Source organism: Arvicanthis niloticus, chromosome 24, assembly GCF_011762505.2.
Source record: "Arvicanthis niloticus isolate mArvNil1 chromosome 24, mArvNil1.pat.X, whole genome shotgun sequence".
Taxonomy (NCBI): Eukaryota; Metazoa; Chordata; class Mammalia; order Rodentia; family Muridae; genus Arvicanthis; species Arvicanthis niloticus.
This window is the reverse complement of record NC_133432.1, coordinates 34,552,203-34,565,165: the sequence shown is the minus strand read 5'-3', so window position 1 is coordinate 34,565,165 and position 12,963 is coordinate 34,552,203. Positions and strand designations below refer to the sequence as shown.

At 43.4% G+C, this 12,963-nt stretch overlaps 1 protein-coding gene and 1 long non-coding RNA gene across 4 annotated transcripts in view; one reads left to right on the top strand and one right to left on the bottom strand.

Annotated features, from left to right (window-relative positions):
- Eif2ak1 (eukaryotic translation initiation factor 2 alpha kinase 1) overlaps nucleotides 1-1,070 on the bottom strand; it is a 36,158-nt gene extending 35,088 nt beyond the window's left edge. Inside the window, exon 1 of one of the 2 annotated variants that reach the window (XM_076923621.1) lies at nucleotides 849-1,070. In XM_076923621.1, the coding sequence (XP_076779736.1) occupies nucleotides 849-972 (124 nt within the window). In that variant the 5' untranslated portion in view covers nucleotides 973-1,070. Of the gene's footprint in view, nucleotides 1-437; nucleotides 731-848 lie in introns of those variants that run through there. The other variant, XM_076923622.1, reaches the window with a different exon arrangement.
- Nucleotides 1,071-1,207: 137 nt separating this feature from the next.
- Nucleotides 1,208-11,537, top strand: LOC143438090 (uncharacterized). 2 transcript variants are annotated; one of them, XR_013107157.1, is made up of 4 exons: nucleotides 1,208-1,433; nucleotides 2,958-3,044; nucleotides 6,777-6,908; nucleotides 10,278-11,537. It is a non-coding gene; the product is annotated as an uncharacterized LOC143438090 (long non-coding RNA). The 2 variants fall into 2 exon arrangements; XR_013107158.1 differs by having other exon boundaries at nucleotides 6,630-6,908.
- Nucleotides 11,538-12,963: the final 1,426 nt, after the last annotated feature.

The window sequence follows — 12,963 nt, the reverse complement described above, 5'->3', positions numbered from 1 at the left end:
TGGGGATGGAAGATGAACCCAGGATATCACTAATACTAAAACACCCTCTGTCACTGAGCTACAGCCCTTGCTGCACCATAATATTCTCTTTCTCGCTCGCCCTCTACTCCCGCCCCCGCCCCCCCCCCCCGCCCCTCTCTCTGTCTCTTTGTTAGTTTGAGACACAGTCTTAAATACTGCAAACTGGCCTGGAACTCAATATGAAGCTCAGGCTGTCCTTCATGTCCTGGTCCTCTTGCCTCCACTTTCCATATGTTTGGGTTACAAGTGTGCACCACGACTCACTGTATTCACTATCGAGAACACAATTTCATTTTTAAAATGGCTCAAGCAACTAGTAACAACCAACTGCACTCTGAGTAAAATGCTAGAACGGTGACCTACACAGAATCAATGTTTTGAAGACCACTCGCCTTATGTTACACAATTTGATTTACCTGTATCAAAAAACCTCAAGAAAATTTGAGCGTTCGTATACTACCTCGCTAGGAGAAATCATTACTTATCTAATCCGTGAAGCAGGTCTCATTCTAGCATTGAACAAAGATTACACTCAGCGACCGAAGAAAAACAAGGCGTGGAGGTGAAAAGCGGCCTCGGGGAAGTGGCGCAGAACATAAGTCAAGAAATATAAACGCCCACAAACGGGCAGATCGTAGACGCTCTTGGAATAAATATTTACCTAACCCTTGAGGGCCCGCCCGCCACCTCCCGGTGCCCTACCGCTCTGGGCTCGAGTTCGAGCCCCGAGGCAGCCTGGGGCCTTCGGTGGCCCTCGGGGACTACTGGCGAGCGGGAACTCAGGTGGACAGCGAGCCGTGGGACTGCGCGAGCCATCCCTGTCTCACCATCATACTTGGGGTCCGACACCTCTGCGGGGAAGTCGATGGCCGGAGGCGCGGCCACCGCCCCCGCCCCCGCCGCGTCGTCGTCCGTGTCGCGTTCGCCATCCACGGAGCCGCCCCCGAGCATCGCCGTAGTGAGCCTGGATAGCAACGTCGCTCTGCTTGTACCCTGACGCTGTAGGCCACTATAACTTCTCTCGAGCCGGAAGTAACACAAGAGCCAACGGAAGTCCCGCCCCTGTGACCAGGAAGTTTCTGTCGGGAAGCGGGCTATCCCTGCCCCGCCCCTTTTTTCGTAAAGGAAATGATTGGCTGATCCAGGGCGGGTGTGCCCCGAGTGGGCATGACAAGCATGGATGCAGAGGCTGTGCGTGGCGCAACGCTGGCTGTGTAGGAAGGCCCCTTCTCCTTGGCCCTAGTGGACTGTGTCTGCTCCTCCCTGCTCTTCCCAGACTATTTCTGTAGACCTCATAAGCGCTCAAATCTCACACCTGCAAGCTTTTCTCTGGAAAGTATAATAAGCAAGGTGGACCAAACAAAGGCCGCATGTTTCTCGCTCAGATGCAGATATCCTAACCTGTACTGGATGTAAGTGGGAGTAAGTGTGGGTAAAGCCTAACAAACCAGAAAGGAGACCAAGAGAGGGTAAAAAGTGATGCTGGGGAAAGGGCAAGGTAAACGGACACAGATAATAAACCGAGGAGAAGATACATGGAGTGCGCGGGTCGGGGGAGACGGAAAGTGAAAGCAGTATTGTATGGATTTTGGTATAGTAAATCTACTCTGCCTTCATGTGTGCCTATTGCCTATGGAGGCCAGAAGAGGGCATCAGATGCCCTGGGACTGGGGTTACAGAGGGTTGATACCTGCTAATTGAACCGAGGTCCTCTACAAGAGCAGCAAATGCTGTTAACTACTGACCTCTCTCTCCAACCGCCTTGTGTGCTAATTTTGAAAATTCAGCCATCTAATTTTAGAAGTGATACTCTTTTGTATATATAATATCTAAAAAGAAAAAATATCACCCATCATAGTGGTTTATATACTTTTAGTTTCTATATTTGAGCACTTGAGAGGTAGAGATGAGAGGATCAGGAGTTCAAGTACATGGTGAGTTTGAGGCCAGGCTGAGTTAAATGATACCCTGTTTCAAAAAAAAAAAAAAAAAAAAAAAAAAAACTTATCTACAAGTCTTGACTGGACTTGAGCAAACTTACGTTGATCGATCACAGACCATAGCAAGATGGGAAATGCCAGAGAGAATCTAAATCTCAGGGAGAATATTGGGTTTTGAGACTAACTTTACAATTGTTTTCAAACTGGAGGTTTGGGTTTTTTTTTTTTTTTCCTTGTGACCACTCGGAAACCACCCATCCACCTCCAAACTGCCCTAGGTGACTCATTGCTTAAAGATTCAAATATTCACACTGGGACTCCGGAGTAAGTTTACTTGTTGCTCAAGCATAAGGACCTGAGTTCAGATCCCCAGAAGCCCACACAAAAGCCATTGCATACAACTATACATGTTTTATCAGAACCCGTAGGGGACAGAGATAGAAGAATCCTCAGGGCTTGCTGGCCAGCCAGTCTAACCTAATCAGAGAGCTCCAGGTATAATGAGGAACCCTGTCTCAAAAACATACATACATACATACATACATACATACATACATACATATTCATGTATATATGGGAGAAGGCTGGTGAGAAGGCTCAATGATTGAGAGCACTTGTTCTTTCAGAGGACCTGAGTTTGGTGTTCAGCACCCATGTCTGGCAGCTCACAACTACCTGTAACTCCAGCTCCAGGGAATCCAACACCTTTTTCTGGCCTCTGTAGGCACACACACACATACACAACACCCTCACACATACACACACCCTCACACACACACACATACATATAAACATACACAAACATCCTCACACATACACATATACAGGTACACATACACACACATACATACACACACGTACAAGTTCAAAGAGATAAGGTGGCAAGCTGTAAAGAAAAACTGACGGCAACCTATGACCTCCACTTATACATGCACATGATCGTGTACACTTGAATATACCACATATAAACATACAATTGTTTTTTTTTTTTTAAAGGTTTATGGTCTTTGTCCTCTGGTAATGTCCCTGCTTTGATCAGCACTGCAGCACTGCTGAAAGTGATCCATAGGAGTCTCAGGGCAGGTAATACAGCTGCTATGAGTGTATTATTTTGAGCCTCAAGTTTAGCATGGTGTGCAAAATTGGTGTAGTTGGCGTTTTTATTTTAACATTTGGTGTAGTTGACATTTTTATTTTAACATATGTTCCATATAGAGTCCCACTGTTCTATACAGCCTCTCGTGTGTGGGAAGAGAACAGCCCTCCCGGAGAGTGATTTAACTGAATGCGTCTACAGTTTTTTTTTTTTTAAAGCCACTACTTATAATTCAACAATTCCCTTCTCAGGAATGTTTCCCAAATACAAGGCTAAGCAACCATGGTGTCATGGGCCTGTGACCTCAGGACTTGAGAGTGGAAAGGGGAAGATCAGGAGTGCTAGGCCATTCTGGGCTGCATCGTCAGTTCAGAGAACAACCTGAGCTACAGAAAACTCTCTCAGTTGTTCTGTATTTAAAGGCCAAAAAGACAATACATTTGTCTGGCTAGATTATGAATATCCATACAAGGATACAGTCTGTAGGCATTAAAAACATTGATCTGGAGTCTGATGAGGTGGCTTGGAGGGATAGTGTGCTTGCAAGCTGTGCAAACCAGGGGATCCAAGTTCAGATCCCCAGCACCCATGTAAAAGCCAGGCATAGTGATCTACTGGTTACTTTTCTGTTGCTGTGATGAACACGATGACCGAGAGCAACTGGAGAGGAAAGGGTTTATTTTCTTACAGGTTGCAGGCCATCGTGGAGGGAAGCCAAGGCAGGAACCTAAACAGGAACCATACAGGAAAGCTGCTTACCAGCTTGTACCCCAGCTGTGACTGTGATGAAACCAACACCAAGTTGGGAAGGAAAGGGTATATCTGGCTCAGACTTCCATATCACTGCTCATCATTAAAGGACAGGAACTCAAACAGGGTAGGAACCTGGAGGCAGGAGCTGATGCAGAGGCCTGGGTGCTGTTTACTGGCTTGTTCCTCATGGCTTACTCAGCCTTCTTTCTTATAGAACACAGAACCACCAACCCAGGGATGTCACCACCCACAATGGACTCTCCCCCATCGATCACTGATGAGAGAATGTCCTACAGGCTTGCCTACAGCCCGGTCTTATGGAGTCATTTTCTTAGTTGAGTTTCCCTTCTCTCAGATGACTTAAGTTTGCGTCAAGTTGACAAAACCATCCAGTACACTCCCTCTGACTTAGCCAGCTACCATTTTTTAATTATTTCTTTTTACTTTTGTCTCACTCTGTGGCCTGGGCAAGCCTGGAACTGACGTCATAGGCCAATTTGGTCTTGAGTTCATAGAGATGTACCTTCCTCTGTGTCCAAAGTGCTAGTCAAGACTTATGCCACCACAGACAGCTTCAGCACCACTCATACACAGCTCCGATGATTAGAAATGAAGAGAATGCCTTGCAGACATGGCCACAGCATGGTAGTCTGATCTGAGCATCTTATCAGCTGAGATCCCTCTTCCCAGCTGACTCTAAGGTTGTGTCCAGGCTCTAATTCCAATATGAGATTATCAAGGAAGAGACAGGACGATCCTGGAGAGTAGCTGGTCCACCAAGCTACTGAAAAGACAAGTCCTAGGTTCAGCGAGAGACCCTGTCTCAAAAAATAAGATGTAGTTCAACTGAGGAAGACATCCTAACATCAGCTTCTAGCCTCTGTAAGCACCTCTATGGAGCATGTGTGTATGTGGTGTGTGTGTGTGTGTGTGTGTGTGTGTGTGTGTCTGTCTGTCTGTCTGTCTGTCTGTCCCAAATGCACACAAGCATGCACACACACACACATACACACACACACACACACACACACACACACACACACACACACACACACAAGCACAAAGAAACCAAGAAGATATTAGCTTAAGTTTGAGGAAGATCTGTAAATCTCAGTGGTAGAGCACTTGTCTAGCATATACAAAGTCCTGGGCTCCATCCCCAGGACTGAGAAAATGCTGCCCCTCCTTTTCAATTTTGAAAAGAAAATGTGGTTTGCAGTATCTGGCCCACATCACTGTTTCACCATCAGTAGGAGTGTCCAGCGTTAACGAGGGCCAGAGTAAGAAGTCAACTCTTTCAAGCAAGCACACAAACAAAGCAGAGCTTCTAGAAGACAATATGCAGCCTCCACTACCAGCTTGTTTCAGGTTTACTCACACTCAGAAACCCATCCAAAGGAGCTCACCAGCGAGGCAAGCTAAGATAAACCTGTAAGGAAGCCCAACAACATGTGCTTCTTTTTCATTTTGTCATGTATATGAGAGTTTTTCCTGCATGTATCTCTATGCACCGCTTGTGAGCCAGGTGCTTGCAGGGCTCAGAAAAGGGTGGTGGAGGATTTTTTTTTTATTTGATTCTTTCATCTCATTCCATCCATTATTGAATCTTTATCTCTAGATGTATAAATTCTGTAGGACTCATGTACTATCTGTCTTCAAATTCACTTTGGCAATACAGATGCATTACTGTATCACCCCGGTCATGTTGTCACATGCCTATAATCTCAAAACATTGGAAATGTGGGCAGATCCAAGTCAGCTACAAGAGAACTTGTCTCAAAACATACCTCCAGACATACAGGTGCCCAAGGGTATGTATTTGATGGTGTTTAGTAGCAATATTATTGGTATTATAACAATTTCAAGGGCCCAATATCTGTGATGGTTAATGTTGTCATCCTGATAGGATCTAGAATCATCTAAGAGATAAACCTCTAGGCACACCTGCAAGGGATTCTCTGGATTAAGGTTAGCCCCTGAGACTGTCCTTAAGGGATTGCATAGATTAAATGTGTCATCACTCTGTGATTGGCATCACTTACCCTGGGCTGGATTGCTGGGCTGTATACAAAGACAAAAGTGAGCTGAGCACAGGAATTTGTTGCTTTCTGCTTCAATGCATTCTTTCATTTTTCTCAGTGCCAAGGATGGAATCTGGGGCCTCATGCATGTTAGGTAAACACTATACTGCTGTATTCCCAGTCCTGCTTCTTTTTCATTTAAAAAAATTATTTTTATTTATTTCACGTGTGTGCACATGCTGCATGCATGTGAGCATATACTCCATAGAGCATGTCAGAGGACAATTTGGAGGAATCCGTTCTCTTTGAGTTGATTCTCACCTTTACCATGTGAACCCTGGGGTTTGAACTCAGGCTTTCAGGTTTGGCTGCAAGCCACTCTTATACATTGAATCATCTCATTGAAACTTCTCTGCTTCTTGGCTGTGGATGTAATTGATCAAGCTATCTCAAACTTTTACTGTTGTGACTTCACTGCCATGATGGACTGTACCTCTAAACAGTGAGCCAGAAAAACAAAAAGCAAACAAACAAACAAACAAACAAAACCTCCTTCTCCCTTAAGTCACTTTTGGTAGAGTATTTTATCACAGCATAAAGAGAAACCTAGTCAATATCCCATCAGTAGAAAGATGGACAAAGATCATGAATGTAGGTGATGATTACTGAGCAATTAGCAAATTACTAAGCAACTACTGGTAAGTAGGTGTCTTAATTAGGGTTTCCATTACTGTGAAGAGACACCATGACCAAGGCAACTTTTACAAGGGAAACTATTTAATTGTCTCTGCCTTACAGTTTCAAAGTTTCAGTCCATTTTCATCATGGCAGGAAGCATGGCAGCAGCCAGGCAGGCAACATGTAGAAGATGCTAAGAGTTCTCCATCTTGATCTGAAGCATCCAGGAAGAGACAGTAACCCCTTTTATTCTTGACTCAAAACCAGAGCCGCATGGCCAAAGCTGCCGAGTTCTGCTGCTTGCTAGAGCTGTACATGGCTGTCCTGGAACTTGCTCTGTAGACTGACCTTGAACTCAGAGATCTGCATGCCTCTGTCTCCTGAGTGCTGAGATTAAAGGTATGTGCCCCCATATTATCTTTCTTTGTCTTTTCATAAGATCTTTGTAGATTCTGGATTGTAGTTCATTCCAGATATAGTCAAGTTGACAACCGAGAATAGCCATCACAGTAGTCCAGGTAGATCATCAGAGACATTGACTCATCCTAGCAAAGGCCCTAAATCACGCTGTAACTATAGTCATTGCTCATGTTTACTGACCACTGTCGTGTCAACCCTACTACCCACCTTGTCCCGAGTGTTTTTATTCGCTGATTCCACACAACAACAATGCTACAAAGATACAGTGCTTATCTTATTTTATAGACAAGAACATAGGGGCACAGGAAGCTTTTGAAATATTTAGCCTAAGGACATACAACTTACACATTGTGCAATTAGGATTTTTTCACACATATCACTTTCCATTGGTATTTATATATTTTCCCTATTTTGTGGTGTGTGTTATGCACTTATGTTTATTCCTATTCAGGGATTAAGGTGCATGTGTGTACATATGCTTGCGAAGACCTGAAGTGGATGTAGGATCATTCTTGGTCTTGGTTTCCTTTCCTCCTACTCACTGAAGCAGGGGCTGTCAATCAAACCTAGAGCATCCCTGATATAGCTAGTCAAGCTACTTAGCATGTTCTGGGAATACCATCTCTGTCTTTTGGGGCTGAAATTACCGGTGGGCCAACATGCACACTCAGCATTTATGTGGGTTATGGGAGTCCAAACTCCTGCATCTATTTTATAATAGTTTTGTTAAGATATAATTTGTATATCATGTGATTCACCTTTGTAAAGTTAATTTAGTGTATTCAGAGAAATGTGGAACTATCACGGATAATTTTAGACATTTTCATCACCCTGCAAAGGGACAGATCTTCAGCAGACTGAATTGAAATCCAAGCAGTTTGAGTCCAAATTTAGCTTCCGAAAGAAGTCACATATGCAATTTTTTTTACATATGCCAAAAATATATGTTATTTGTGCACATACAGTCATTCTTACATGCTAAAATACAAATGGAAATGATTCTGACCTTATTATTATTATGACATTATTATTTTGGAGGGTTTTTTTTTCCCTTTGAGACAAAGACACATGTAACTGCAGTCTTGAACTCCCAATGTAGCCCAGACTGGTCTTGAACTCCTGATCTTCCTGCCTTCACCTCCCAAGTGCTAGGATTACAGAACTGCACCCCTGCCATGCCTAGCTTCTTATTTTATTTTTCACAATGCTAAAGACCAAGCCCAAAGTTTTGTGAACTCTACCACTGAACTCTGCTCCCACTAAGCATTGGAATCATCATCACCATCACCATCACCACCATCATCACCATCACCACCACCACCATCATCGTCATAACTGAAAAATGATTTCTATACATTCTACATTTGCCCCAAACACAGTATTTAACTCAGAAGGATCTTGAACTTTCGATCCTCACACCGAGGCCCCCTGAGTGCTGAGCTTACAGGGGAGCACCGGCATGCTCAGCTGGCTCCTGACTTTAAAGGAGTGATTGCCAGGCTAGGTGGATGGCTCTATTGGAAAAGTTTTGTTTTGTTTTTGCCTTGCATGTACAAAGACCTGAGTTCGATACCCAAGGATCCAAGTTTGAAAGATACAGAACCCTTTTTTTTTTTTTTTTTTTTTTAAAGCTGGGCATGGTGGACACTCCTGTAACCTCAACGTCGTGGGGAAGCACATTCCTATCCACAATGAGAATAGCCTACTTAGTGAGTTCCAGGCCAGCAAGGGACAGTGTCTCGTAAAACAGAGTGGGGCTGTCTCAGCATGTAAAAGTGCCTGCTGCCAAGCCTGATATCCTGAGTTCAATCTCTGAGGCCCACATGGTGGAAAGACCTGACTCCAGCAAGTTGTCCTCTGAACTCCATACATGCACCATGGCATGCACCTGTGCACACCAACAGAATAAACAAAGTGTGATTTAAAAAAAATAAATAAAAACAAAGTGAATGGTGCCTGGGAAACAACACCCAATGGTGTCTTCTGTTCTATACGCATGCATACACACATGCACACCTGAACACCCACATACACACACATGCACAGCTGAACACACACACATGCACACCTGAACACACACACATGCACACCTGAACACCCACATACATGCATGCACACCTGAACACACATACACACACCTGAACACACATACATGCACACCTGAACACCCACATACATGCATGCACACCTGAACACACATACACACACCTGAACACACACACATGCACACCTGAACACACACATGCACGCATGCATACCTGAACACACACGTACACACATGCACACCTGAACACATACATATACACACAGGATAAGAGAAAAAAATAGCCTTTTTTTTTTTCCTGGTGAGACAGAGACTGTTCAGTGTATTCTCAGTATGTAGCTAAAGGTGACCTTTGAACTTCTGATATCTCTGTCTTTACTTCCCAAGTGCTGAGTTTACAAGACTCTACCAACAAGCCCAATTTTATGTAGTGCCAAAGATTGAACCCAGGGTTTCATGTATGCTAGGCAAGCACTCTGCTCACTGAGCTACATTCCCACTCTTTAGAGTACTTATCTCTTCAGAGGGTATAAGGGGAGTGGTTTCTGAAAGGCTTGCATTTGGTATCCAGCTCTATCCTCAGTCATCAGCTCTATAATAAAAGTAATTGATACAGTTTGAATGTGGTCTTCCCCCTTGCGAAACCCATGTCGAAATGTAATCCTTCTTATGAGATTAAGAGATGAGACTTGGTGGGACATCTAAGAGGAGATTAATTATCTGCCCTCATGAGTGGATTAAACCACTTATGCAATTAATGGACTTATGGATTTTTGGATTGATTGGTTATTTCAGGAGAATGCCGTAAAAGCCAGTTCAAATTTCTCTCTCACGTTCCCTTCTCTCACCATTATGACCAGATGTAGTTCTCTAATTTAACCATTAACTGTGAACTAAAATAAACTTCCTATCATTATAATGTGCTCAGCCTGTGGTAGTATGTTATTCACTACATAATTTGTAGTAAAGACACAAGTCACATTGGACATCAGTTGCTAACTTGGTGTATGGGGATATTGGTATATTCTTTGTTTTCAAACTTTTTTATGTTCTTTGCTCTTTTATTTTGAAGTATTAGTGTTACGTGGTTGGGTTTTATTGTTTTTATCTTATCTTGATTTTGTTTATTTTATAATTATTATTTTTTGGACAGAATTTCATGTAGGCCAAGCTACCCACAAAGTTTCTAGGTAACTAAGAATAGTCTTGAAGTGTTTGTTGACTCTGTCTCTTTCAACAAATGGTATTGGGAAAACTGGTTGAAGTAGAAAAATAAAAGTAGATCCCTTTCTCTTGCCCTGTAGGAAAATCAACTCAAACTAGATTTAAAAAATACCTACTTGTAATGGCTATTCCTGGTTGTCAACTTGACTATATCTGGAATGAACTACAATCCAGAAGTGGAGGACTCACCTGTGATCCAGGTCTTGAACCTGGAAGACACAGTTTCTGACCTGGATCTAGATATGGAGATCTTGAAAAGTTTAAGCCCAGGCAAGGTAGAACACGCCTTTAATCCCAGGAGACTGAGGCAAGGAGATCTCTGAATTCAAGGTCAGCCTTGGACAAAGCAAGTCCCAGAAGTAGGTGTGGTGGTACACACCTTTAATCTGGGTCACACCTGCTGGAGGCCTACGTAAGAACATTGAAAGAAGGAAGATTCCTCTTCTTCTCCTGCTTGCACTTACTTGCCAGCACATCTGTTGGAACCTACTTCTACAGAAGAGCAGCTGAAACAACTAGCCTCATGGGACTGAGCAACTACTAGATCCTTGGACTTCCCAGTCACAGCTGCCCATTGTTGGGTTAGTTGGACTACAGACTGTAAGTCATCACAGTAAATTCCCTCAATATAGAGAGACATTCCATAAGTTCTGTGCCCCTAGAGAGCCCTAACTAATACACTGATGTATGACTCAAACCCTGAAATTATTATAGGAGACAGTTTGTGTTGGGGTGGGGAGACTTCAAGTCATAGGCATTAGCAAGGACTTTCTGAGAAGGCTCTCTATCCCCTCATTATGCCAACAACTGACAAACAGGATTGTATGAAATCAAACATCTAGTACTCAAAATATAAAGTACAAATGACCAGTACACAGGAAAAAAACGTTCAACATTATTGGTCATCAGAAGACTACTAATTAAAACGTCACTGAGGTACTAAGGTTGTCGCTCAGTTGCTAGAGTCCTTACCCACCATGCACGAAGTCCTGGGTTCAATTTCTAGCACCTCATGAATACTTAGAGCTGGTGTGGCAGTCCATTCCTGTGAGCCTGACATGCAGGAGACAGAGGCAAAAGACTCAAAAGCTCAATGTCACCCCCAGATAGCTAGCAAGATCAAGGCCAGATCGCTCTATATGTGACAGTCTCAGGGGAAAAAAAGTGTCCTTCACAGGAAAATGATACAACTCAAGATGGTCATATTAAGTAAATTAAGTCAAGTCAGCATCACACTAGAGGCAAAGATCACAGCAAGTTTTAGGCCTTTGTGTCCTATGTAGCAAGACTGTTGGAAAAGGAATAAAGAAAAGAAATAAAGAAATGTTATGCTTTGAAAAGCGTTAGTTTGCATTTTTTTCTTTATCTTAAGTTAGTGTCTATGTGGGGAGGTTCACATGGAAGTCAGAACAGTTTCCTGGAGCCAGTTCTGTCCTTTCACCACATGGACTCTGGGGATCATCAGTCTTGGTGGCAAACACCTTTACAGCTTGAACCCTCTCTCTAGCCTAATATCACTCTTCTAAAATTCTCTATTGGGTTCCCTGGGAACCCTGGGCGTAAGTAAAGGAATCCCTGGCAGAGGTTTACTTGTATATTCATAGTCCCATGATCCTTTAATCTTTGCTCTTTAAAGATGAGCTTTATTTGTGCAATTATTCAAGTACTGCTCATAACAGTCTATCCCCCAAATGATGTCGGCATAGCCATTTCCTAATGTGTTATTCTATAATATACATAACCTCTTCTTAATTTATAAAGAGGATCCTGATGTTGCCTAAATTACAGGATCCAAGTTACATTAAGTAAAATGACAAATTTCCCTGAGGCTTTCCCTCCTCAGAAATATCCTGTCTCCAAAAGATTTATTTTATTTTATTTTATTTTATTTGAAAGAGAAAGGGAAGAACAGGCTTTCCCTTACTCTTACTAAACACTTGTGTTTTCTTGGCTGGGCTCTGAGAGTTTATCTTGGCTTTCTGAGCAACCTGGTTATAGCTAATTATGCACTGCTGTCATTTTTCAGAAAGTATCTTCTCCCCTGGCACCCCGTACTTTTTCACGTGAGAGTGTCTTCTGTCAGATGTGGTGTTTCTGTTGAAAGAGTAATCAGGAAGGCAGCGGGATGAGACGTATAGGGAACCTGGTAAAGAGCATCATCATTCTGCGCGTTCTAGACCTAGTGGAGTGTCCAGGCCAGGGGCAGCGTGTCCCCACTCGGCACCCGTACCTAGACATAGGCGCCATAACCGGAAGTAGCTTTTTGCCCAGCGGAAACTCCACCACAGCCACGTGTGCACGTGGCAGATTTGGTGCAGGCTCAGCATGGTGTTGTGCGGTGGGTTCGGGTTGGAGTGATGTCGGCCTAAATTTGTGGTGTAATTTTCAGTGGGTTTTCCTTGGGGTGGCCAGTAGCGGAGAAGGTTGTAGGCCTCGGCTCCTGCCGTCCTTCCAGGCTATCTTCAAGAAAATCTACCATCCTTTTTGGACTATATGATACTCGGCCTGGATTTCTGTCCTGCCCAGAAGTAAGCGTTATCTATCTGCCAGGTGTTGTCCTGGGTTCGATTCTGTAGCGCCCCACATACATCTACATAGTATATTTTCAAAAATTGTAATTAAGGAGCCTGATGTGGTGGCCTCTGCCCAGTATTTATAAGGAAGAGAATGAGTTGAAGTCCATCAAAGTATGGGCCACATAGTTTGGTGCCAGCCTGGGTGAGTTCTTGGAAATATCCTGTCTCCAAACACCAATTTTTATTTTAT